Raw genomic sequence first — 25,525 nt, 5'->3', positions numbered from 1 at the left:
CAAGTGTTAATGCTTTAAAGGAAGTGGCAGGAGCACAGTAAGAGGGTTATCAAAATCAGTTCTTCATAAAAACACACGTCTTGTTTGTTGCTGTTATAGAAAATTTTGGTAAATTTTCTCTTAACTGAGTAAGGATTAAAGAAGGATTTTTATATGTGAGGTGTCATTGAGAATGACACCTGGGTACTTTCATAAATGTCTTACATGGATGAGATGCTCAGTAGCAAGAGCAAACTAGCAGGTTTTTCTTTTTCTCAGACAGTGCATTGCCTTTTTCAGTATTACACAGATTATATTTTGTGCAAAGACATGTAAATTTTCTACAACCTGTGAGTTGAGCATATGTGTACTTTTATCTTGTCTGTTTGAACTTCCAAGGTGTTTTTGTAGACCTGCTATAGGTAGGCATCCTGTACCTTCATACAAAAATGCAGATGATGTGCTCTGACGTGTGAGGAAAGAAGCAGAAAACTGTTCTCTTCCTTTACAAAGATTATTCTAATCTCTGTACAGCAAGTTGTCCTAAATAAAGCATTAGCACTGTGATTAAGCAGCTCTTTCAACTTAGCCAGTTTTCAGGAAGTTTGAATAATTTCAAATATATAACTTGAATAAAAAGTGTAGTTTGGTGTTAAATTTTGCTGCTTTAATTTTTGCCTAGCAATTTCTATATTTAAACTTGACTTCCTGCATGTTTTTCCAACTTGGTATCACTGAAGAACTTGGCACCAACTTGAGGAATTCCTAGTGTAATTCGCTGTTCAGAGAGCGACAACTTCTGAGCTGGGTTTTCCTTTTATGTTTCCAAGTGCTTCCACTAGATGCTAAAATATTTCCCTGTCATTTCCCTGTCGTATGGAAAGAACAGTCTTGCAGAAAACAAATCAGCCGACTTCAAGGTGTGTAATTGAGTTGGAACTACAGTGGTTTTTCATTTCAGTTCATTGGATCACATCAATATATTTGCTGAGGCTAAAGCACTGGAAGCAAGAAGTTGAACATTAATGATGTCTATGTCTTGTCAGTGTTGAACATAATAAAGCATGAACATAGTTGCTAAAATGATATTAAAAGCAATGGGAACCATCCTTTGAAATTGACAAATTAAACTAGGCTTATCTTTTTTAAAGAAAGAGACATTAATTTTCTTTTTCATGAGATTTTGTTTTATCTTGCTGTTTTTCAGCCTTCAGAGATAGAAATGGAGTCACAAGTCCATCTGTATGGACACACAGCAGAAATAACAAGCTTGTTTGTGTGCAAACCATACAGTATAATGATAAGTGTCAGCAAAGATGGAACCTGCATCATATGGGATTTGAACAGGTACAAGTTTGTAACTCCTTCCATAGCTTTCTTATAAATGCAGGTTTTCCCACTCTTGGGTATCTTTGCCCTTTTGAAGTTGAATTTGTTCTGTGTGTATCTTATTGTGGAGTCAAACCCTTACTGTTTTTTCTCATAAAAGGTGCTAAAATTTTATAGTGAATATGAAAAATATCATAGTTGAGCAAAATGTTAATTGAAATTAATGTAACTCTTTTTAATATTTTACTCAAAGGACCTTTTCTGCATTTGAGTCTGAAATTTAGGCTTGTTCCCTTTGTTTTCTTCAGGCTGTGCTATGTCCAGAGTCTGGCTGGACACAAGAGTCCTGTCACTGCAGTTTCAGCTAGTGAAACCACTGGTGATATTGCAACAGTTTGTGATTCAGGTATATTTGTCAGTCAAGAGAGCTGTTTTGACTTGCAGACCCAATAAATCATGAGACTTGTAATTAAATTAGTTACTGAGTGTGTATTAATCATCTGAGGATTCATTCAGTCATACAGGAGCAATATTTTGCTTTTTTTTTTACATAGTAACATACAAATTTTTCCAGAAGTGATTAGGCAGGTGTTTGAATTTAATGTAGAGATACGAAGGCCAACAGCTTGTCTCTTTATAAAAAGACTTGAAATTTCAAAGATTCCTGGGAGACTCACACTTTTGTGATGTTGGCTGTGTTCATTTTAACAGAGATTTGTTGTCAAAAGTTTTTCAGGGGAGTACAGTGTATTACAGAGCACGGGCAAGGGGTATTAAAGGGCAAGGGGACATTATTCTGGCAGTTTCAGAAACCTAATATTTAGATTTTTAAACTTAAATGGACTTGAAAGTCTCCAAGTCTATAGCTCACAAATTAATTTTTTTTTCTGAAAAGCACTGTATTCTTTAATTAGTAAGGGAACATTACATTTCCTTTTAAGACAAAAGCAGTGATTGGGTTATTAGTTCTTTGACAGAATCAAATAATGCCAGATAACCAAGTAAGAGAACTGCTTGCTATTTTTCAAGTGTTTTGCTTAAAATGCAAGGTGAGGTATGAGAATCAACTGCTTAAATAGCTAGTATAAATGCTATCTTAGTGCCTTCACTGTTAGTACATGAAAATTGGTCATTAAAAGTAAATTCATGTAGTGTTTTGTAAGTAAAATGTTCTATAAATATGATGTGATGGCTTCTAAATCACTGCAGTGGCTTGGTGGTTTGTGTGCTTCCTGTCACAGAGAGAGAGAAGTAATTGCAGACATCACTCAGTCATTTAAACCTTATGAGCTCTCAAGAAGCTGAATTCTTTGCACAGAATATTTAAGTTACAGACTTAACTGTGGTCTGGTTTTATTTTTTTAATACTCCCATGCTATGTTTTGTTGCAGTTGGAGGAGGCAGTGATTTGAGACTTTGGACAGTTAATGGTGATCTTGTTGGACACGTGCACTGCAGGGAAAGTATTTGCTCAGTTGCTTTCTCTAACCAGCCCGAAGGTGTGTCTGTCAATGTGATTGCAGGGGGCCTTGAAAATGGAGTTGTAAGGTAAGCATTTGAAATGTTTATTTATTAAAATGCTCTATAACTTAGGCTCACAGTTTGAGAGCATGTAGCCAAACATCATGCTGGTATTTGGCTTTAAAGAATGTGGACAAGCTGTTACTCAGCTCCCAGTCTTAGCAGTTGCTAAATAGATTGTTTATCACTGAAATATTTGTAAAAGCAAGTGTGAAGAAAAATGCCTCTTTCTTTCAGACTGTGGAGTACATGGGACTTGAAGCCAGTACGAGAAATAACATTTTCAAAGTCAGCCAAACCTATTGTAAGGTAAAAAGATCTTAAGTATAAAATGAATGCATTTTTTTCTTTGGGGGAAAAAAAAACAAACCCACAAACAAAGCAAACCCACAACAAAATAGTCTTGAGTTTTGAACATGAAAATAGGAGGTAAACACCCATGTCTAAAAAGAGTAATACAAACCTACTAATTATTCATGAAAGCAAAGTGAGCACAAGTGTACTGTATTTGTAATGACAGTAATAGCTAGCTTCTGCTGCTGGCAGATGGAAATTAGCAGGATTCCCTTGAAAACAGAATAAAAGCTATTCCTCTTGTTTCTAAATTCAATATTTTTCCTCAGAAGCTACATTAAAATGAGATTAGCTTAACTTTGTCAGACTTAAATAGACGGAGTGTTTCTTCCTCAAAATTAAATGAAAGTACTGCCTTTTCCCTCACCCTCTTTTCTGATACTGGAGGGAAATGGTGGAGAAAGGGGTAAACTCAGAGTAGCCTGGAAGCTGCCATTTTGGAGGGCTTGTGTAGCTAGTTTTCTCTAAGTCCCCTTGATTTATATGAGCAGAGTTCTTGTGCGAAAGTGTTTTCAGAACACAGTCAAAGGATCGAGTCTCTGATACCCCGGTGGTACAGGAGTCTGCACAGAGGGCTTAGAGTTATGCCAAAATTTTATCATCTTAATGTTAGCGTAGTAACAAATGACTGAAAAATTGTTTTGACTGTTGGTGAAATACCATTTAAATGGTGAAATACCATTTAAAATCCAAGCTACCATTTTTTTTTAGAAATTAAAAATATAGCAGTTATTGTCTTTTTTACTTCCTTTGAGCAGTATATTTCACAAAGCTTGTTGATAACGATTTAGTAGCTATTGAATAATTTAAAGTTTCCTGCTTAAATGTGACAGAAAATGGATGCTGACCTTCATGCTCTCTGACATTACCCATGGCAAGGGTAATGGGCTTTACTAGCCCTGTTATGGCTCAAGAAATGCCCATCTGAACAAAAGTCCTGTGCTGTGCCATGAAATCTGATGGATTTAGTTTCTGCCTTTGTCAGCAAAGCAAGTTGAGAGGGCACTGAGCTCTGTTGTAGAAAATCCTTCCTTTCAGGAACAGAGGGGAAGAGGGTAGGATTTTGCTCCTGATCCTGCCCTTTTTTCTGACACTGCAAAGAAATGAGTATTAAACCACAGGGGATGTTGAAGCGCTGGCCAAAGCTGTAGTTCAGCCAGTTTGGGTACGAATGGATAAGCAGGTATATGCAAACATTGCTACGCTAATGTAGGCTCTGAGCCTCCCCTGACAGCTGGTCTCTGTTGGCTGAACTCTCATGGGCTTTTAATGTCTTCCAGCACTATAAATAGCCACATCTGGTATAGACTCTTTTCTTGTTTTGCAGCCTTACGTTTTCCTGCGACGGTCATCACTTGTTCACAGCTAACAGTGATGGGAATGTCATCGCCTGGTGCCGCAAGGACCAGCAGCGCTTGAAGCTGCCCATGTTCTACTCCTTCCTCAGCAGCTATGCAGCTGGGTGACAGTGGGTCTGCTGCTAACTCATGTCTCTGATGCACTTTAATCCAAGATAGGTTATAGGATCTCTTATTTAACTGGACTTTGAAGTACTTTGAATGTCTCTAGAATGACTGAATAGAAGGGGTGTTTTTAAAAGAGCAGCCTGAGGTGGTTGTAAGATTGCATATGTGCATGCACAAACTTGAAGCATATCCAGGTCAGCAGGAAGCTCTGGTCATATTATCCAATGCCAGCAAAGTGACTAATAAATGCTCAATGCTGCAATATAAAACACCAACAATATTTTTTTAAATCACTTCTTGCACAGAAGTATTTAAAAAAAATTGATTATGCTTATTCCCCCCTCTTCGTTTGTAAAATATCAGCAGCATCAATTCTGTAAATATCTATTCAAATGTCAGCATACGTATATCTGATTAGTTGAGTGTGGTACGGTTAGCTCCAGGATAAGCAATCCAAAACTTAAAAATCAATGACCACTTAAAATTGCTTTTTTTGAGAAGCAAAGAACCTAGTAGGTGCTTTTTGCACCATTTATGGTATTGTAATGCTAAAAATTGAATTTCTGTTATCTTTATATTTGTAATTTTTGCCATCTTCTCTGTTAACGTAATAGTCTTTGCAATAGATGAAAGTAAAATATTTGTCTTAGTGATGGGCAGACACCTCATGGCATCATGAAACACACTGGTTAGATCCCAATGCAGTGTGAACTGCCTAACTTTGTGATAGTTGGCTATCGCAGTTCTGTGGAAGAACATCTATTATGTACACACAGACCTTTTCTTCCAGAACTCTGAAAAGAGGTGTTAAAGAAGGCATAGATGTGCTCCTGCTCTAGTGTCATTGAGGTTCAATACACTGTAAAATGTTTGAATCTAACTGGTTGAATAATCAATGTTCACAAGCATCAGATGATTTGGAAAGGTTTACACAGATACACTGTGCAAATTTGTTGTGTATTCCTGGGTGCTATTTTGAGGGGGAAAAAATAAGCCGCTCTTGTGAAAGGCTTAACAAATTTGAATTCTTAGGCCAGATGAAAAATTAGTATTTCAGCTGATGGATTAGAAGACCTCTAAACCTGACACCGTGAGTGAGTGCCTACTAGTCATGTGAATGGTAAAGCAAGAATGCTATTCAAGTCTGATGTAGTTACATTTTCCTTTTAAATTGCTTTGCTTTTTCATCTCTGACATCTTCTGCTATTGCCATTCAAACTGCTGTATCTTCTCATGTTTAAAGCTCATCTGCTTTCAGAACACTTTATGTGAAATTGTCAGGTTGTGACGAAGGTGACGCACACACACAAGCAATCTTCACACTTCTTTTGAAAATTCCAAATAGTCTTCAGAAATTCTTGAGACTTCCTGGTTGAAGAACTTTTCAAACTAGAAATAACTAAGAAAAATATTCTCATAGTTCATGACACAAAGACTCATCATTGGTTCAGTTAAGCAAGTGGCTGCATACTATATGGATTGAATTTTAAACTGCATATTATTGTAGCAGCATTGTATGGGATGGCTTTAGTCATATTTTTCTCTGTCTAAATGTTAATGTAAGGTCCAAATACAGACTGAAAAGCTTCCTGGCTCATGCTGATGTGATGTGCTTTGTTTAAGAGAAAAAAGACCAAACATCATGGGTTTGGGGTGCTTTTGTGCTCCCTGTTTTGGGGTGTTGCTCACAAAGGCTTATTTTTTTATAAAGTAGAATTCCACTTGTTACAAACCGATATGCAAAACTGCTGGCCTTGTAAAGAGTGCAATATTATATATTTTTATGTAAAAGTAAAAATGATTTTTTGAAGCAAGGAATATTTATTCAGCTTAATATTCTGGAACTATTAAAATAACATTGCAATAGTGTCTGTGCATGGTGTACTTAAATTTCCTGTAAATGTCACATTCCACACTGTATTTGTATATACACTGTCACATTGTTGGGTAATAAACAGATCTTTGTACCAAACCATTCTGAGATGATTAGAAACACGTCTTTGGCTTAATTGCAACTTTCTTCTTTTAGGGAATTTTTCACACCTTGCTCCAGATCAGTCTGCTGATTCCCATGTCTTTGATATTTTAAAAATCATGAAGTGGGAAAGTTGTTTATGGACTACATCCTGTGTCTGTTAAACTGAAGGGGGTAAGACAGTGTAAGACGGGAAGTGGGAAACTCTGGGCATGTCACTTTGCACATGTGGGCACATGTCCTTCCTTCCCATATGATGCATGACTAGAATTTGGATGAAATGATGGCTCTCGAAGCAGAGCCATTCCCCTTCCTTCCATCTGCCTTCTCACTGAAAACCTGTCTGAGCTGCAAAGGCAGAAAAGCAGCTTCTCTCTGGATTCTTAGAGAGGTGGAAACTGCAAGACTGGGATCTCGGGAAGGCATCTGACAGGCTGTGAGGCTCTTTCTCTAGAAAGCCAGGATTTGGGAGAGGTTCATGGGGAAAGGCCTATCTGCCTGATTGCAGGATTCTGGGGTAAACCCAGGCCTTTATGTTCTGGTAGTGCAGAGACATCATGAGAAAGAAAGGGGAGGCAATAGCTGGGTATTCACCTGTGGTAGGGAGAAGGAGTCTCCAACCCATTACTGAAAGGCAGCCCAGATCTTGCATTTAGAGATCCAGTGCTTAGACAAACCCATGACACTGAACAGGAGGAAAAACAAAACTCTGAACTGAATTAAGCAAAATATAATAATAGAAGATAACTTAATGGAGCAGTGGGGGAAGTATCTGGCTTGCTACTAACAAGCTTTCAGTTTACCTTTCAATTTCTTCATGCCTTGTTTTGCTCAAGGCTATATTGGGGTTTTTTTCCATCTTGCATATGAAAATGGAAGTCATGCTTCCATATTCTGCTAGTCTATCACAAAAGCAATCAAACAATTACTGTTTCAAAGCTCTGCTTGCCTTGAAAAATATCCACTGAAATATTTAAGCCTCTATACATGCAGACAGTTTTTTTCTTTTTCCTTAGCTACTGTAGTAGCTACTTAATGCAGTAAGTTACAAACTACTGACAAATGGCCATTGTTTAGAGATTTATTAGCCATTACTGCTCTGGAGTGGGGTCAGAAAGGCACTGATTTTGCTTCTGGGTTTCTGTAATAGGCTCTATTGTGTACTTTGCAATTTTGAAAATGGATTAAAATTAAATGTGGCTGCTCTGATTAGACTCTTCTTAAACTATTCTGGACTACACACCAGAAAGGAATTGAGTAAAACAGGAGCTTGCTTACTGTTTCCAGCTTTGAGCTAGCATTCCCAGAAAAAAAAAATTAAAATCCTGATTCTCTAATGCAATTGACTGAAGCCCATATAAGACTCATTAGGGGCTAGTTTGTGTAAATTCAAGGAATAGAAATTTGTGTTAGTTTTATGGGTATTGCCTTCAGAATCTGTAGGGGAGGCTCCTGGTTGTGGTGGAAGGTAAGAGTTTGCAGATTTAAAAGAAAGCAATTTAAAAGAAATATCTCTGTAATATATGATGCAAATATGTTTTAAAACAGCCATTTCCCACCTTTAGATTTTAGCTTAAGTCATAAAATTGTTAGAATCCAGTGGTAAAAATATTGGGAGTGACAACGGTTTCATGATTAGAACCATCTAACAGGTGTTGTTTGTCTAACAGCGTGTAAATCCTTTGCCTATGAAATGGGGCCTTTTGTAGGCTGCTGATGTGGTTGAACATGAATGAAAGAGCAGCAGCATAGGCCAGTGAGGTTTCCATCAGTTTCTGGAACTCTGGTTGTAGGAAGCTTATGAACTTACCTATTTCTGTTTAGTGATATTTACCTTCTTCCTGTTGCATCTCCTTCTGCCACGCCACTGTCCCAAAAGCCGTTGACTCCGTCTCAGAAGAGGTTGCCTTTGCTTTGAAGCACCTTTAAAAATAGGGCTCTTCCTTGTTCTCTTTCATATAGAAAACAAATGTTACTTGGAAATTCTGCTCCATTATCATGGAATGCAAAATAGTGCTGAGGGGAGGGTAGGAGAAAACCTACGCCTCTCCAGAGGGAACAGCCACCTTACTGGGGAACAAATTATTGAGACTCTGGTGCTCCTGCCAATGGGTTTTTGCAGCTGACAAAATTTTCAGTTAAAAATGTTAATTGGCACTTTTAAATGCTGCTGATCCATACAGCTTTTATAGGGAGAAGCATATAAAAATTGATCTATGAAGCTGAATTGTATTGTTCTGACATAGTAGCCCTGACAAGGTGAGTCTAAGCAGCCCCTTTCCCCCAGCAGTTCCATTCCTCATGGCAGGCTTTTTACTTCATCTTTCCTACGTTCGCTGTGAGGGCGGGACAGGCACTGTGGGCTCTCACCCCAAATCCCAGTGCCCTTCGGGCTTTGATGTTTGAGGTACAGCTCTACAGGCTGGGGGCAGAGTGGCTGGAAAGTGGCCCAGTGAAAAAGGAGCTGGAGGTGCTGAACATGACTCAGCTGTGCCCAGGTGGCCAAGAAGGCCAATGGCAGCCTGGCCTGTATCACAAATAGCGTGCCCAGAAGGATCAGGGCTGTAGGTTCTGGGTGTGGGTTCGGCAATCACGATGGGCGCCAGATTGTAGGTTACGGACGGTCGGAGACGAGAGATCTCTATAGGCAGATCTTTGAACATGCGGTTTATTGCAAAGGGCGTGGGTATAGGGGCACTGCTCAGAGCTGCCAGACTCAGCTCGGAGCAGGCCCAAGAGAGCAAGAGAGTAAGCGGGTAAGAGAGAGAGAGCGTAAGAGCAAAGAGAGTGAAGAAGAAGTAGTAAGAGAGAGAGTGAGAATGAAGAAGTGATGAAGTCCTGGTTACAATACAATAAATCATCTTCTGTACTGAATATTCTAATTGTCACTAACCAATCTAATACAAGATACAAATCCTATAGCATTTACATACAGCCTATAAGAGTTCTTATATTACCATAGAGTGTTACATCTTAACTTCTAAAAACTACTCTTTGGACCCCTTCTGCTGAGCTAGTAGGGTCTGCTCTGACCCTTGGACCTGCCTGCAAGCAGAGGGTATTGTTCCATCAAGAGGGGATTACCTTCAGTCGGCCATAGCATTGTTTTCCAGTTGTTCAGTAACTAAGACTTAGTATTTCAAAAGTGGCTTTCATTTCGATGTTGCCTGTAGTTTTCATATTCCCAAAATCTTTTGTCAGGCAATCATATTTATAAGGCTTTCCCGTTTCATCTTCCCCAACAAGGGCAGCGACTGTACGGTGCACAGCACTGGTGAGGCTGCACCTTGAGTATTCTGTGTTTAGTTTTGGGCTCCTCAGTTCAGGATGGACACTGAGGTGCTGAGGCATGTGCAGAGAAGGGAAATTAACTTGGTGAAGGGTCTGGAACGCAGGTTCTGTGAGGAGCAGCTGCAGGAGCTGGGATGTTTAGCCTGGAGAAGAGGAAACTCGGGAGACCTTATCACTCTCTACAACCACCGGATAGGAGGCTGGAGCCATGTGGGCGTCGGTCTCTTCTCCCAGGTAACAAGTGATGGCATGAGAGGGAATGGCCTCAAGCTGTGCCAGGAGAAGTTCGGTTTCGACAGTCGAAGGAATTTCTTCACGTAAAGGGTGATTAAACATTGGAATGGATTGCCCAGGGAGGTGCCAAAGTCACTGTCCCCGGATGTGTTTAAGGAAAGACTGGCTATGGTACCTATTGCCATGGTCTAGCTGACAGTGGGTGGTGTTCGATCAAAGGTTGGACTCGATGATCTCAGAGATCGTTTTCAACCTAATTGATTTTGATTCTGTGATGTGTGATTCTGTTTGATAAATACCTGGATGATCGCTTGATCCCTAGCGCCTGCTGGAGCCGGGGCAGGAGGCGGCTGCAGCAGGAATAAGGAGGGACAGAGGCAGGCAGAGCGTGGGGGCGGTGGCACCGGGGGCCGCGGCCGCCCCGCCCCGCAGGGCCATGTGCCACCGCCGGGCTGCCCGCAGCCTCCGCGCCCGCCCGCCGCCCCGCACGGCGAGGGAGGGACACAGGGAGGGAGGGACAGAGGCAGGGAGGGAGTGCCCGGGGGCCCGGGCGGGAGAAGGTGCCGGAGGGGCGCGGCGGGGGCGCGCAGCGCGGCGCAGGGCGGGTCGGGGTTTCCGCGCGGGGGTTTCGCGGTCGGCGCTGGTGTCCTGGGAAAGCCTTGGCCGCTCTGCCCGGCATCCCGGTGGTCCCGTGGGCTGCTGCGGGCAAACAAGGGCCGGCGGCGGCCGCGCGAGCCGGAGTTCCCCGGTTATCCGCAGGAGTCGGCGTCGGGCTTTGGGCTGCGCTGTCGCTGGCACCGGCGGGACACGTCCTTCTCCGGAGAAGCTGCCCCGAGCCCAGGTATCCCGCGGGCGGCGGGGAGGGGGTCTGCCCGGCGTGCTCGTTCCTCCTCCGTCAGCTGCCTGAGGCGGAGGCTCGAGGAAGTGGCCCCTTTTCCCGCTGCTGGCTCGCGCTGACGGAGGATAGCTCCCGCTGCCCGGCTGCTGCCGGCGGGGATCGCTGGTGTGCGGCGCTGGGAGCTGCTGCACAGCAGAGCCATTAGGGCCGTGCACTGAGACACAAAACTCGGAATAACAACTTGAAAAACGCTTCTGCCCTGCAGGCGATGCAGTGCCGAGCTTCCCAGAGGCGCTCTTCCTACCTTGTAGGTTACAAATCAGTTCAAATACGTTTTAAGAGGAGTTTAAGTGGAATAATCAGAATTCCCTGTGTATTTCTTTAAAAGCTCACAGCTATCTTTCTAAATTACCTAAAGAGGTAAAACAGTAGACAGGAATCATCTTTTTGCCTCAGACTTTATGGATCTCTGATGGTTTACTGGGGTGTATGTTCACATAACCTGTATGCTGGTGATAAATAATATTGCACGGAAATATTGTCCTTGGGAAATATCGTATTAGTTTAACCATTGTTTCCTTTGATTTTTAAATGTTGAAAAGCAAGATGATATTTTTGAGTAAAAATTTGGGTACGGTGGCAAGAATTTTTGGAACTTGACAGTTAGACTGGGTATGTTAGATGAGAACTGAGCTGCTGGAGTTTCACTGTTTTGCAGTTGCATGATTAGAAGTTATTTTCAAAATCACCACGTTTATGGTATGAAAATTACATTCTTTCCTTATCATGAACAATAGTCTTGCCTTTAATCTAGTCATTTCTGCTTGTACTACTAAGCTTCTCCTTAGGAGATGGAGTGAAAAGCTGTAGTGATTTACTAGTGTTTCTTTGTGCAGGCATGAGATAGAAAAAGAAAAGGATTCTTTACCCTCCCTCTCTGTTTACAGAGCTACATCAGTTGCTGTAAATCTTAGAATAAGAAGTGAGATAGCAGGGGAAGTTGGGTTTCTTTCCTTTTTTTTTTTCTTTTTTTTTTCTTTTAATATTTTTGGTATACCAGTTTGGCATCAAAGAGCTGGGAGGCTGTAAATTTTGCTGTTTATGTTCCTGCAAGTGGATAATTAAATGTGAAGATCTCTCCTCAGTTTAGGATGTGATTTGCAGATCATTATCCAGGGATGATTCCTGCTAATGTCACTGGGACTTAGTTGAATGATTGGGTTAAGTTTTCTCTTGGATTGTGTGGTCCAAGAAGTACAGAGCTTGTGTGGAAGGTGTTCTTCAGAGCTGTCAACCTCAGGTTTTCTAATCTAGTAATTTCAGGTCCAGTACTTCAGATTAAGGCAGCAATTTTGTTTAGGGCTTTTTAGATTTAATTCTTGAGGTTGCTTTTCTGGTATGGCATTTTCAGGTTGTACTTGGAGCTGGAGGGGGGGGAAATTGTGGCTTTTCATCCCTGCTACTTGTAGAAATCCATCCTAAGGAACTTGAAAATTCTATTTTGCTTCTATGTTACTCAAGTCTTCAGACTTTTTCTGCATTTTACTAACAAATATTTATAATGTTTAGTAAGCAAAAGTTGCACTCCTTACCCCAATGCAGGGTCAAGCTATACCTGCAAATATTTACGCAGCTTTCTGCATTATCATAAGTTAAGTTTGCCTTTGAAGTGCTGTTGGGTATAATCATCCATTGTAAAAACAAAATAAGAAGAGCTGCTCTTTACAAGCATTTTTAGGAGCCCAGGAAATTAAGAAGTTTGGCACACGTGCGTTACCTGCACTCAGAAAAAGGATGAAGTAAGGCAAAAAAAGCACAAAACCCCAGCAAATGCAGCTGGCTGGGAGGCTGTTGATATGCAGCTCCCAGGAGTGATGCTTTAGGAAAGGGCTGTCTGGTGTGGGGTGCCAGTCAGCAGAAACTGTTTGGCTAAAAAAGGCTCTGTAGCTGCTGTCACTGTTCTTTGTTAGCACAGTTGATGTTCCCCTAAAAGAAAAGAATCAACAGAGACCAGGTCAATGAACTCGGTGTGCTGCACAAAAACACACTGCATAAATGAGCTCCTGTAGAAGCCAGGTCTGCTGGCTGCATCAGTCACATGCAGAATGCATGTAGGCTGCTCATTAGCACAGTTACTGTAACTACGGTGATTATCAGGACCTGTGTACGCCCCTATCGATCCAACGTAAAAACAGCCAGGAATGAGCATTAACAAACCCAGCTGAGAATTTCTGGTTCAAGGGGTTTAGGTAATTCAAATGATGGGGAGACATTACTCCTTTTAAGTATCAAAAGCAATATGGCCAGCAGGTCAAGGGAGGCAGTTCTGCCCCTCTACTCAGCTCTGGTGAGACCCCACACTGCATCCAGCTCCAGGGTCCCCAGCAGAGGAAGGACATTGACCTATTGGAGTGAGTCCAGGGGAGGGACACCAGGATATCAAGGGGCTGGAGCACCTCTCCTGTGAAGGATGTCTGAAAGAGTTGGAATTGCTCATCCTGGAGAAGCAAAGACTCTGGGGAGACCTTATTGCAGTGTTTCAGTAATCAAAAAGAGGCTTACAAGAAAAACTGGGACAGAATTTTTAGCAGGGCCAGTTGCAAAAGGACAAAGGGTAATGGTTTTAAACTAAAAGAGGGTTGATTTAGACCAGATATAAGGAAAAAAATTTTACTGTGAGTGTCGCGAAACACTGTAACAGGTTGCCCAGAGAAGTGGTGGATGCCCCATCCCTGGAAACATTTTAGGTCAGGTTGGATGAGGCCCTGAACCACTTGTTATAGTAGAAGATGTTCCTGCTCATTGCAGGAGCCTTGAACCAGGTGATCTTTAAAGGTGCCTTCCAACATAAACCATTCCATGATCCTACAGACTGCTGACCCAGGTACAATAAAAATAAATGATAAATGTGCCTTTCTGTGGGACTAAAGGCCTAGAGAACACTTGGACAGCTTAAGAGGAGTCGTCTTAAGAGAGAGGATCAGAGCCATTTGTCAGGCTGCAGCCTCAGAGGAAACATATCCTGCAAGAGGGTGTTTGAAGGAGAGGCTTCCTCACATTCCAGGGGATGGGTGTGTAATAGATTCTCTCATAATTAAAATTTCTGTTCTCTCCAGAGCATTATTTCTAAGTAATGATTTTATTTCATTAAATAATATTAAGCTTAAAGTTATTATCATAGGTCCTAAGGAGAACAGGATCAAGTGTCATACAAAGCTTTGTCTGCAACAAGGACTTTTATCACAGCCTGGTTTGAAAGTGAGTATAATTCTCATTGTCAACATCACACCACTTGTAATAGGGCCTTAAATGATGCACAAATATGTACTGTATTTGCAGAGTGAGCGAAGGTAGAGGTATATGTAGCTTGGTATGTGAGAAGTCAGTCTTAGAAGGTTATGCAACCAGACCTATCAGTAAAAATATTGAAATTAAATACTTAAATGGATGCTAAACACTTCCAGAAATATAGTAGTTAAATATTTAAATGCATGGAAAGGCCAAGGTTGGAGCAGGATTTGGAACAGAACAAATGTTTGTGCTTCAGAGTATAAACAAACCCTTGCTGGGAATAAGTGGAAATTTTCTCCAGTGTCTGAAACACCTAAGGCCAGACTTTTTTTGGCTTTAAAGTTCTTTTTTTATGAAGCCTCATATTCTGGTTGTTTTCTAATACTAAAAAAATTAGAATTTATTAGAATTAGAATTAGTGCTAAAAATTTCTAAATTGCTTTACTAGACAAGATACATATTTTCTTTTTTTAAATTTTCCTATTTGGTGTTTCAGAATATAAGTAAGGATATATTATCTTTGTGGCATTGCTTTAGAAACATGGTTCAGGTTTTTTTAAAGCATTTTTATGCCTAATAGCCTTTTCAAAATTCTATTATGGACTTAACTCAATCCTTATTCTGTAAATGCTTAAACACTAGCTGGAAGTACTATGAACAGTGTTCCTGCCAACTCTGTTGCATGTGACAGTTCAAATTGTCTAACACTAATGTTTATAGCTTTTACAGTGTGAGTGAATGAATTGCCAGAAACGCGTGGGAGATCTGGAATTCTCTGAACTGTTCAAGGAATTGCAGTTGCTTAATTCAGTTTAATTTAATGTATGTGGCAAATGTAGAAAGGCCTCTGACTTGATTTAGCTTTGACTTTTTTGGCTTTGTGATCATTAGTAGGGTAGGTGTGGAGATGATAAAATTCAAATGATTCATCCTTGTGGGGGTATCATTTTGTAAACAAAGCTAAATGTGTTTATTCTAATTTTTATGGATAGGTTGATACTTAAAAGTGAGGGGGCTGAGTCGAACAAAAAGTCCAGAGATGTGCTGTAATTCAGAATCTTCTCCTTTTGTGACTGTCTCGTATCCTTCCTGCTGTTTGACTTTCCACTGTGAGTCAAAACACGTCTCAAAATTGATTGGAGGCTGTGGGTTGGTTGTGGGGTTTTGTACCGTACATGGCATTTTATGCAAAGCCAGTTCCTCCACATGTATTCAATCCTGTGCCTTGTGAGGAATATGAGTTAAAAGATTGTAAACAAAGTTGAAGACAAAGAACCTGCTGTGTTCTGACACGATTTTATTTCATCAGAGCACGCAAGGGGGAAACTTGTGTTCCATTCAAATGACACACGTATATGCAAAAAACCTGTTCTTTGTCTTGGCATATGTTAAAGCTCTTGTTTTCTTTGGCACAATTAATATAAAGTAGCATTTCCCTGCCTTGACTTATACTAGACCTGAAAGAAAAAGATTCTTTTGTTTCTTCAAATTAGTGCTGAGCATGGCTCACCATGGCATTTGTATTCCACCATCCTGTTTAACAGCACAGGTTACTGATTTTTAGAAATAGTCTGTTTCATACCAGGCTGTGAGAAGAAAAAACTGTCTTTGCCTTGTCTCTGAGCATTTGTGTTTTGCAAAATCAAAGCAGTTAGAGAGTTACTCCTCCATTCTTTCTGTACTATGGATAGTGTACTTCTCTTGAGTCTAACATGGGCATTGTACATATAGGTTTTTTTACAAGAGCATTTCCAGTGTCTTTATTTCCTGTTTGTATCTTATACCCCAGTGACCTGATCAGGTAAGCTATCAAGGTTCAAGAAGGGAAATTTGTGTGATTCTGGGTGTTTGCTTCTTATCCAGCAATAAGCTGGAAGTATTCATTTTGAAAGACCTGAGCCTAAAACCCCTTTGGCAGCAATGCAAAATGCTTCCTTGTGTGTTTTTCTTGTGTGTCCCATCTGCCTCTCCCACTCTGTGTCCTTTGCATTCTGCTGAACTTTGTACTGGTTTCTGAGGCTTGGTGCTTAGTCCAACCTCCAGTGAATTCAAAATAGTAACTGTTCTTGGGCTGGGCCAGCCCTCCATAGTGGTGTCAGCACAAGGGGGTCTAATATGCAGACCACCTCTGGCATAAATATTGTATGTTATTCAATGTCTGAATGTGGATGTCTTGACTCATTTGGTAACAGTGCTGAGGACTGCTTGATATTGATTTACTCCTAATCCCTCAGGGAGTAGCAATACAAGAGAACCAAACACTGACATACCTTACTTAGATGTCCCTTCCCAAGAGCTGCAGATCTTTAAAAAAATAAAGCATTCCTATCCTGTATGGTGTACTGTACTGGGTTTAGTAATCTTTAGACTTTACTGGGGATGTCTAAGCAAAAAGTTGGAAACCACTGCATTATGTCCTCTTAATCTGTTATTTCATTTCTAAACTTCTTTTATCGATAGTCAGAATTCTGAGTCGTTCTCTATCTTAAAATTTCTCTCTGATGCTTGGTGAGAGTGGTGTGGCATTCATTTCCACTGCACACATTTCTGAGCTTGTTTTGATGTTTCTAGGTGTAACTGGGGCATGGAGCCAAACTGTGTGATGCCTGCAAGGTCTGTTTGGGAACAGCTGCTCTGCGTTGGCAACGTGAACCAGGGCAACCATTTTCACACTGAAGTCATGGTCATATGCTCTGCATTTGTATGTCGTTTGCAGGATTCAGGCAGAATGCTGATGATGGAGGATGCAAATATGTAATGCAATAAGGTGCCATGGAGCAAGAGAACAGAAATAAATGGTGTCTGCTTTGTATTTGTGACCTACAGCCTGGCAGCGCTGATGTGGTGGGCGAGGGTTGGTTATACTTCAGATAACTGTCCTCTCAGTGACTGCTGTATTTCCTACTTGTACTTTAAATGGTCTCAACTTTGTCTCTTCTAGGAAAAACAAAATGAAGGAACTAGTGTCAAACAGTACAACCAGTATTTCTCAAGCCAGGAAAGCTGTGGAGCAACTGAAAATGGAAGCATACATGGATAGAATAAAGGTAAACTTAAACTTATTGTTGATATTTTGAGTTCGCTGACTAGTTTGTGAAACAGCATCCCTTTAATACTGCAGAAAACAAGAATCTGTGTTGAGCTATAAAACATTATTCAGTACTGTGAGTGATTACATACTAACTCTCAGTACTGGTGGGTTCTAGTGAAGAGATTTCCAAAGCCTGGCTTCAAGTCTGCTTCTGTGTGACTGTCTGTTACATTTGTCAAAAGTGGTATTTTGTGAATGCTTAAAATTAGCTGGCGGGTGCCCGGGTGCTCTTCTTTGTCACCTGTAGCTGAATTTAAGTGCAGCCCTGGTTTCTTGGGTTTTCTCCTTCAAAAATCAGAAAAAGTCTTTAAGACACTGCAATATTTTTGAATAATGATGAGACAAGCTGAACTGCTTTGCTCTGTTCTGTTTTAGTGCAGGTGTCATTGCACAAAAAATGTGTATGATTGCAGCATGCAGTTATGATTCTTCACACTTGATAACTTGTTGTATGTGAAAATTTGGTTTCATCATACCTCTAAATATATGTGGATTAAATATTTTTGTTAAAGGCACTGTTAAACAGAGGATTTCAGTTTTTTAAACTAGAAAATCCCGTGGATTATTCTTGCATGTCATTCTGCTTTCCACTAGTCTAAAATGTTTTGGAATATCAAGCACGTAGAAGCTAATAATGTCACAGAACTTCTCAAGAAAGCAATGCTCATTTCTTTTACTCTCTGCCTCTGAAAATAGGGAATAATTATTTTTATAAAAAATCCAGTCTCTACAAGGAAGAAGTTTTTAGTCTTTCCGTCTATAAAAAGTAATGCATTTAAATTACACAGTTCTCTGCAAACAACTGTAACTGAGTTGTTACAAACTGTAACTGAGATTATTAAGTCAGTAGGACAATTCAGAAATGCTGTACATTAAAATCTTCAAGTAGTTTTAACTCAATCTGTTTGTCCATCCATCCTGTGTGCTGAAAATCTGCATGTAGTCAGCATGGGGACAGTAGTATATATTCATAATTTTTAAAATAGTCTCAGATCACAAACTCACCAGCTGGAAAAAAAGTGTTTATAATTCAGAAATATTAGTGCAATTCAGATGAGTGATCAGTCTTTCTTATATGAAAATAGAAATTTCAGTCGCTCTATTTTGTGGCAGTTTTTAGCAATGTCTTGTAAGACCACTGAATTTGCAAAAGTAGTTTCTCTCTTTCATAGTGTGTTACAAATTCATCACATAAGCTGTTCACAGGCACAGGTGTTTATTTCCTGCAGTAAAAGAAGGTCTGCCTTGGTTAGTCCCAACTCAGGTCGTATGGCAGCTGCATGACCAGAACTGACAAGGGGGTGGTGGCAGAGGAAAGTGTTGGAAAAATATAGCCCAATTTACTGCAATTTGAAATCATTGATACTTAGTAAATTGTCTTAGACTTGCTTCTACATATTCAGTAGTAACTGTCACGTACCACATCATTAGGTCAGTTATGCAGATAGCTTCATTAGTTAAGTGTATACCACCCTTAATTACATATGTGAGAAAGACAAAGGTGCAAGAAAGACATAAGTTACTTTTGCAGTCAGTTTAATTAAAAAGAACACAGTTATTAGCAAATGTGGCAGACCTAAAAAACTGATAGCTTGAAAGTGCAATTATTTCACCTTTCAAAACAGCCTGTAACTGAAAACACACCAAAGAAAATCTGACATGTTTCAGAATTATGAGGGTTCCTATACTAATATAAAACAAATTTAACTTTTCAGAATGTCTTGATTTCTAGAATTTCTTTGAACAAGCATATGGGGGATTGTGAGAAGTGGTTGCTTGGCTATTTATTCCTTAAAAAAATCTGCTTGGCTTTTAAATCTTGAATCAGTTAAGTGTGGGCTTCAGCATAGCCAAATTTTACCAAGAAACTTTCCAGTGGTTTCAACTGGAGATTTTAAGTTCTCGGATCATCACTGTGAAGGCAGATAAATTAACTTACTGTCTTTTTTTCTGGTGTCTTGCATCTGATTAAACTAGTTAGACATTTAACAAAAGATCAGTGCTTTCCAGATATTTTAACTAAACCCTCTTTTGCAAACAGCCATAGCCAAGTGGTTATTCCCACAATAGGCAAGACCACATTGCTAACATTGAAGAGGTATCTGTGTTATTGACTGGGGAAATCAGAAGTTCCAGTTTATTTGTCTACTACAGAGGCACTTTGTTTTCCATGCACAGTAGCTGCTGTAACCAGCAAGAGTTGGGTCTGCTCAATTAAAATGTTGTAGTCAAAAGTGTGTTGATAGTTGCCAACTCCCCACTGTGTTCTGGATTTTTCAACAAATTTAAGAAGTCCTATCAAGTCCTCTAGCCAGTCAGAGCAGCAAAGCAGTGCTGTGTTCTGAGGTTCCACAAAGGCAATTCGCTGCTGAGGTGTGAAAGAAACAAGACAACTCAACAGAGGAGGATGGAGTTATTGGTGTATTGATCGGTAGCTGGAAGGAGGAGTACTGTGGGTGTTTTTGTAAACTGTAGGAATCCCAGAAGGATCATAATTGAACCTGTCTTACCTGGCAGAGGAACAGCTAGAGTTATAATGAAGAAGTAGAAAGCCAGAAATGCAGATTCAAGATAGGAAATACCAAATGAAATCAGATGAACAGTGGCCTCGTGACTAGTAGAATAATGTCTTCTAAAGATGCTAGCAGTAAAATTGAGAAAGCAAAGTTAGTATTGGTGTTTATCAGAGTTGTCCTCAGAATAAAGCACTATTTAATCTTCTCTTTGCAAGCAGAAAAGCAAGAGTGCTCTGACATTTAGGACCCTTGGCATATCAGTTATTATTCCATTTTCTTTTTCCTTAGGAAGATAGGAAGTATTCCTAACTGGTAGTGAATAGTGTTGGGAGATGAACAGTGGGAATGCCAATAAATGTGTGTGAATCTCTTTGTTTTAGATGTAAAGGATAAGCAGAGGGGGTGTTTTAGCAGGGATGGTAATTAGTCACAACCCACGGCAAGACAGAAGACATAGTAATTGCAGCATTTTGCCCTGTCACTGAAGCTTATAATTATTAGTGCAGCTAACAGGATGTTCTAACTTTGGCAGTTTTTATCACCTCTGCTATTCTGAAATATAATGGTAAAATTTCACAGTCCTCCTGAGACTAATTCTTTAAAGCATCAGGGTTGAGTGTTTTGTTAGATTTTTTTCCCCTTTTGTTGATTTGGTAACAAGATGTGGTTTTCGCTACAGAGAGTAAAAGTAATTCTACAAAATGTGAGATCAGTGTGATACCTATATACTCCATCTCTTCTACTCCATACACCTTAAAAGATTTTTAAAAAGTGAAATGTTAACTTTCTGCTAGAATTCATTAATCAAACTGGAATCTGATTTTTTCCTTTAGGCACTTCTGCAATATGTATAAATTACTTTGAATCCGCAGACCAAGCCGTATTGCGTTGGAAAGCTGACATGATAAATGTGTTAGCTTCATTTGAATATTCAAATCACATGCATTTATTTTAATTCTCAGGAAAAGCTATTTTGAAGCTGTCCAGCAACATTCAGCTACAAATAACCCCAAAGGCAAGTAAAAGCTACAATAGAGTGGGCTCCATTTAACTCCTTCCATGGCACAAACAGGACGATCAGCACATCCCTTTTCACAGCACAGGCTGCAGCCCTGGCCGTGGGGCACCTCTGGGTGCTGACTGTGCCAAAGCAGCCATCCCTGCTGGAGCCTTGGTGCCATGCTCAGTGCACAGCCCTTCCACCACTGCTCTTCCCAATAATGACACTGAGCAGGAAACTTGCTGGAGGCAATGTTGTATTTTGCTCTATTTTGGGCCACAGGTCTGACTTTGCCGACACTGCTCACAGCTGCAGGAACTCATGTTTTCATTGCTCCTGGACTGTGATCAGCTCATTTAACTCCCCGTTGTGAATGGTCATTATTCCACTGTGCAGGCCTAAGCTACTCCACTTCCAGTGAAGAAATGGCTGTAATTCACTTTCATGACTACTGTAATCCCAGTGGGAGGATTTCTCCTCTCAAAACCTTTTATTTGATTAACAGATGAAAATACATTTATTTTATGGCCCAGTGCAGGTTTAGTTTGTGAAAATGTGCTGAAATGTGATCACGTTTCTTAGTTCCTTGTTGCAGGATTTTTTAAAAATAAACTATACTATGGTTTGTTTAAAAGGAAACTAAATTGTGATTTAAACACTCTGACATTGAAGGAAGGGTTTCTCTTCACAGAAAGGGGTGATAGGGCATTGGAATGGGGTGCCCAGGGAGGTGGTGGAGTTGCCATCCCTGGAGTTGTTTAAGAAAAGACTGGATGTGGCAGCAAGTGCCATGGTCTGGTTGACAAGGTGGTGGTGTTAGGTCAAAGGCTGGACTTGATAATCTCTAAGGTGTTTTCCAACCTAGGTGATTCTGTGATTCTGTGAATGTATTACTCTGCTTCACAACATTCCTACCAGCATTACACAACAAGTTAGATACAAAAATGTATGTTGACCTTTTGGTAGTGAAAACCCTTTTAATTGTTAGATGATATCAGAGCACAGCAATACGTAGAGAAACAGGAAATTATATTATTGGGTTTATCCCTTCTAAGAATGGGGATTGAAGTTGTGCTTCTCTTCCACTGAATGAAAAGCAATATACTTGGGCTGATGTTGCTTATCCATGCATGGAAGAAACAAGATCGTTATGGGAAAATCATTACAATCCTTTGTACTTTGAGGTCTGTAACTTTGCACACATTCTTGTTTTACCTGCTTCCTTCTTGAGAAGCACTGGTCCTTGTGAACACCTCTTCTGATTTGATTAGTTTTCTGTTTTGCCTGTGCCCAGCAGCCTGCTGTTCACATGTAGTGTCTCTGCCACCCTTTTGTCTTACAGGCCAATTCAAAGACAAACTAATTTTAAATAACACTCGTTTCCTCTGTTAGGGGGGATAGTCTATACTGGGGTGCCGACCACAGGTACTTCATAGGTTTAAGCATTCTACAAAGGCACAGAAATTGAAAATAATGAAAATAGAGAAATAAAGAGTCTGTAACTGTCTTCAGAACTTCATTTAAATTTCATGCCAATTCTGATTCAACACCCATTGACTTCGTAGGTCTAATCTGAAGCCTGCTATGGGCTGAGCTCACGTCAAAGCAAGCAAGTGGGGAAGCTTAAAGCTAACACTGATGACGCACCTGCTAGAAAAACACCAGAAATGTGATTTGTTTCTTCTCTTCACTCTAGTTGTGCAAACATGCTGACCTCAGTGCTTGACTGGGGACAAGCTGTCATGGTGCTCAGGGAAAAGACTTCTTTGTAAAGACTCCAGAATTCATTTTCTCAAATATCAGAATATTGAAAACACAATAATTCACCAAAACAAAGAGATACAGATAGCTCTGCATATCTTGCTGACAGAGCAGAACAAAAAATTATGTATATACTTTCTAAATTCTTGAAAAAATAAATGAGACACTCTGGCCTACTGTCACCAATAGTCCTATGGCACAAAGCTGCAAAAGTTACAAGGTTTAATATTTCATTTTTCATTTAATGCAAAACAGCTTGCATTGCGAATATTCAACACACTGCTACATTTTTATATGACTTTTCAGTAAGCATAACCCCATGTTCTGAATTTGGAGACTTGAGAATTGTTTATTTTAGAAGTATAAAAATATTAAGTTAAAAAATACTAAGGTAGTGCTCAAGTTTAAATGAATGCTGTGAATAAAGGACTACTTATAGTAACTTACTGAGCAGAAGACATTAGTCTTGCTTCATTGAAGAGAGCCGTATTTAGCTTAAATGAGAGCTATGACACGTGGCGTTCAAGTTTTGTTCCTGATTTATTGTTTCTTTTTAATCCCATGGTCACGTGCCTAAATAACTTTTTATTTTGCATCCAGAGCAGCAAAGGGCAGAGAGAGTGTTTGAGGAAAACTTAAAACCAATGAATGGGAGTATGAGCTGAAGCAGGTTCCTCTACAGAAGCAGACACCTTAAAGGAGAAGCCGTATTGCCTGTGGGAGGTTAGCGTATAAATGTTTTAATGACTCTGTGCTCCTGACCTCCTTCTGATGGAGAGGAACAGCTTCACATGGATCATATCAATTGATACCATCTATGTCACTACATTAGACAAAATGTATGTAAGGCCTAGTAAGAGCAAATTGAGAGATGTGATATCTAATAATTTAAAGGATGAAGCAATCTACTACCTGTTTTAGGATAGCTTCCCTTATCATTTGTTCTATGAAAAACATCTATGCAATTCAGATCGGTTCAGAATTGTTACAGTAGCTCTCTCTTCTCTTCTATTAGGTATCCAAGGCTGCAGCAGATTTATTGGCATATTGTGATGCACACATTGGAGAAGATCCCCTTATTATTCCTGTACCTGCATCTGAAAATCCCTTTAGGGAGAAGAAACTCTTTTGTACTATTCTTTGAGTCAGTTTTCAATTAAAAATGTCATCTGCTAAAACTTGGTATCAGTCTTGCATGCTTTTAGCATTATTTTCTTCAGATGTCAATACTTACCCCATAACTACAATATTTTTGGAAGGTAGTACAATTTCTGCTAAAAAAAAACCCCTAAAATAAAAAAAATAACCCTAAAAAATTCAAGGTAATGCTTCTCTTTCAGAGAAATGTACAAGTTTAATTTCAGTTCTTCATAAATATTCTTTTGGTCTTAATGAAATTATTGAGTACAGTATCAAATTGTAGATATCTTTGCCAGTCATAGATTTTTCTGGGACCTAAATGAGTCATACCAATCCTTGAAGCTATTTTTAACATTCTTATTTTCTTTCGAAGGTGAATTCAATTCATTTGCCTTTACAAATTTCTATCTAAAGAGAGTTGTGTGACCTTTTTCTCAAGTAGCACTATTTAGGAAAAAGTCCCAGTGATATACAATGTTTGGAATGATCGGTCTTATACAGTAAGTGGTGTGTATAAATATGTTTTCTGAAGACTGTAAGAAACTTGACTACAAAACCAGTCCTAGTAAAGTGCCATTGTAGCTACAAGCAGAATGAAGATGTACAGTCACACACCAGGATTGCATCAATAAAATTGTAGAAAAATGTGGTTGCTTGTATCTTTTTTCGAATTGTAATGATTTGAATTATTTAGAAAGTAAACTGAACTGTGAAATAACTCTTCCTGAGGGACTTAGTGGAGGGTGTAAATCTGCCCCGAACAGCACAGGGAGGGGGATTACATTTTTTGAGCAGCCCTCTGCATGCTTTTGCCCATGAGAATAGGACTTTATGGGGATGGAGGGTAATGGTGAATAAATGTTGTTCTAGGATATGCAGCAAGACCACTGTGCTGCTGACAGCCACTACGTCTGTATATTTTGTGGCTGCAGATTAGTTGTCAGCAAGTAATTTGTGGAGGTTCTGGGTGTTGGGGAAGATGAAACGGGAAAGCCTTATAAATATGATTGCCTGACAAAAGATTTTGGGAATATGAAAACTACAGGCAACATCGAAATGAAAGCCACTTTTGAAATACTAAGTCTTAGTTACTGAACAACTGGAAAACAATGCTATGGCCGACTGAAGGTAATCCCCTCTTGATGGAACAATACCCTCTGCTTGCAGGCACGTCCAAGGGTCAGAGCAGACCCTACTAGCTCAGCAGAAGGGGTCCAAAGAGTAGTTTTTAGAAGTTAAGATGTAACACTCTATGGTAATATAAGAACTCTTATAGGCTGTATGTAAATGCTATAGGATTTGTATCTTGTATTAGATTGGTTAGTGACAATTAGAATATTCAGTACAGAAGATGATTTATTGTATTGTAACCAGGACTTCAGACACTTCACTTCTTACTTCTCATTCTCTCTTCACTTCTACTTCGATTCTCATACTTCTCTCTTCCACTTCTACTCTTGCTCTTACACCCTCTCTCTCTCTCTCACCCGTTCACTCTCTTGCTCTCTTGGGCCTGCTCAGAGCTGAGTCTAGCAGCTCTGAGCAGTGCCCCAATACCCACGCCCTTTACAATAAACCGGCTGTGTCCCGAGACCTGCCTATAGAGATCTCTCGTCTCCATCCGTTACCGTCTACGTCCGGCCGTCCCGACAGGACCCCAGAACCCCCGAAACCTACATCTGGGAAATTTTTTTGTTTTAATTTCGAAGTGCAGTGAGAGGAAAAGAATGAGGCATGAA

The 25,525-nt window shown here is 40.0% G+C and overlaps 2 protein-coding genes across 8 annotated transcripts in view; both read left to right on the top strand.

Moving 5' to 3' along the window:
* Positions 1–6,624, top strand: part of LYST (lysosomal trafficking regulator) — a 79,060-nt gene extending 72,436 nt beyond the window's left edge. For all 5 annotated transcript variants that reach the window (XM_039568281.1, XM_039568280.1, XM_039568283.1 and 2 more), the window contains 5 exons: positions 1,187–1,326; positions 1,617–1,714; positions 2,700–2,856; positions 3,067–3,138; positions 4,511–6,624. In XM_039568281.1, coding sequence (XP_039424215.1) covers positions 1,187–1,326; positions 1,617–1,714; positions 2,700–2,856; positions 3,067–3,138; positions 4,511–4,649 — 606 coding nt within the window. In that variant the 3' untranslated portion in view covers positions 4,650–6,624. The remainder of the gene's footprint in view (positions 1–1,186; positions 1,327–1,616; positions 1,715–2,699; positions 2,857–3,066; positions 3,139–4,510) is intronic.
* A 4,100-nt stretch (positions 6,625–10,724) lies between these two features.
* GNG4 (G protein subunit gamma 4) lies at positions 10,725–24,435 on the top strand. 3 transcript variants are annotated; one of them, XM_039569922.1, is made up of 3 exons: positions 10,725–10,990; positions 17,220–17,325; positions 23,662–24,435. In XM_039569922.1, the coding sequence occupies exons 2-3, from the start codon at positions 17,230–17,232 to the stop codon at positions 23,788–23,790; spliced, it is 225 nt and encodes a 74-aa protein (XP_039425856.1). In that variant the 5' UTR covers positions 10,725–10,990; positions 17,220–17,229; the 3' UTR covers positions 23,791–24,435. The 3 variants fall into 3 exon arrangements, with proteins under 3 accessions (XP_039425856.1, XP_019136697.1, XP_010389824.1); XM_019281152.3 differs by lacking the exon at positions 10,725–10,990 and adding an exon at positions 12,045–14,245; XM_010391522.4 differs by lacking the exon at positions 10,725–10,990 and adding an exon at positions 17,046–17,132.
* The last annotated feature ends 1,090 nt before the right edge of the window (positions 24,436–25,525 follow it).

The sequence above is a fragment of the Corvus cornix genome, chromosome 3 (assembly GCF_000738735.6).
Source record: "Corvus cornix cornix isolate S_Up_H32 chromosome 3, ASM73873v5, whole genome shotgun sequence".
In the NCBI taxonomy this organism is placed as follows: Eukaryota; Metazoa; Chordata; class Aves; order Passeriformes; family Corvidae; genus Corvus; species Corvus cornix.
This window is presented reverse-complemented; position numbering and strand designations above follow the sequence as displayed.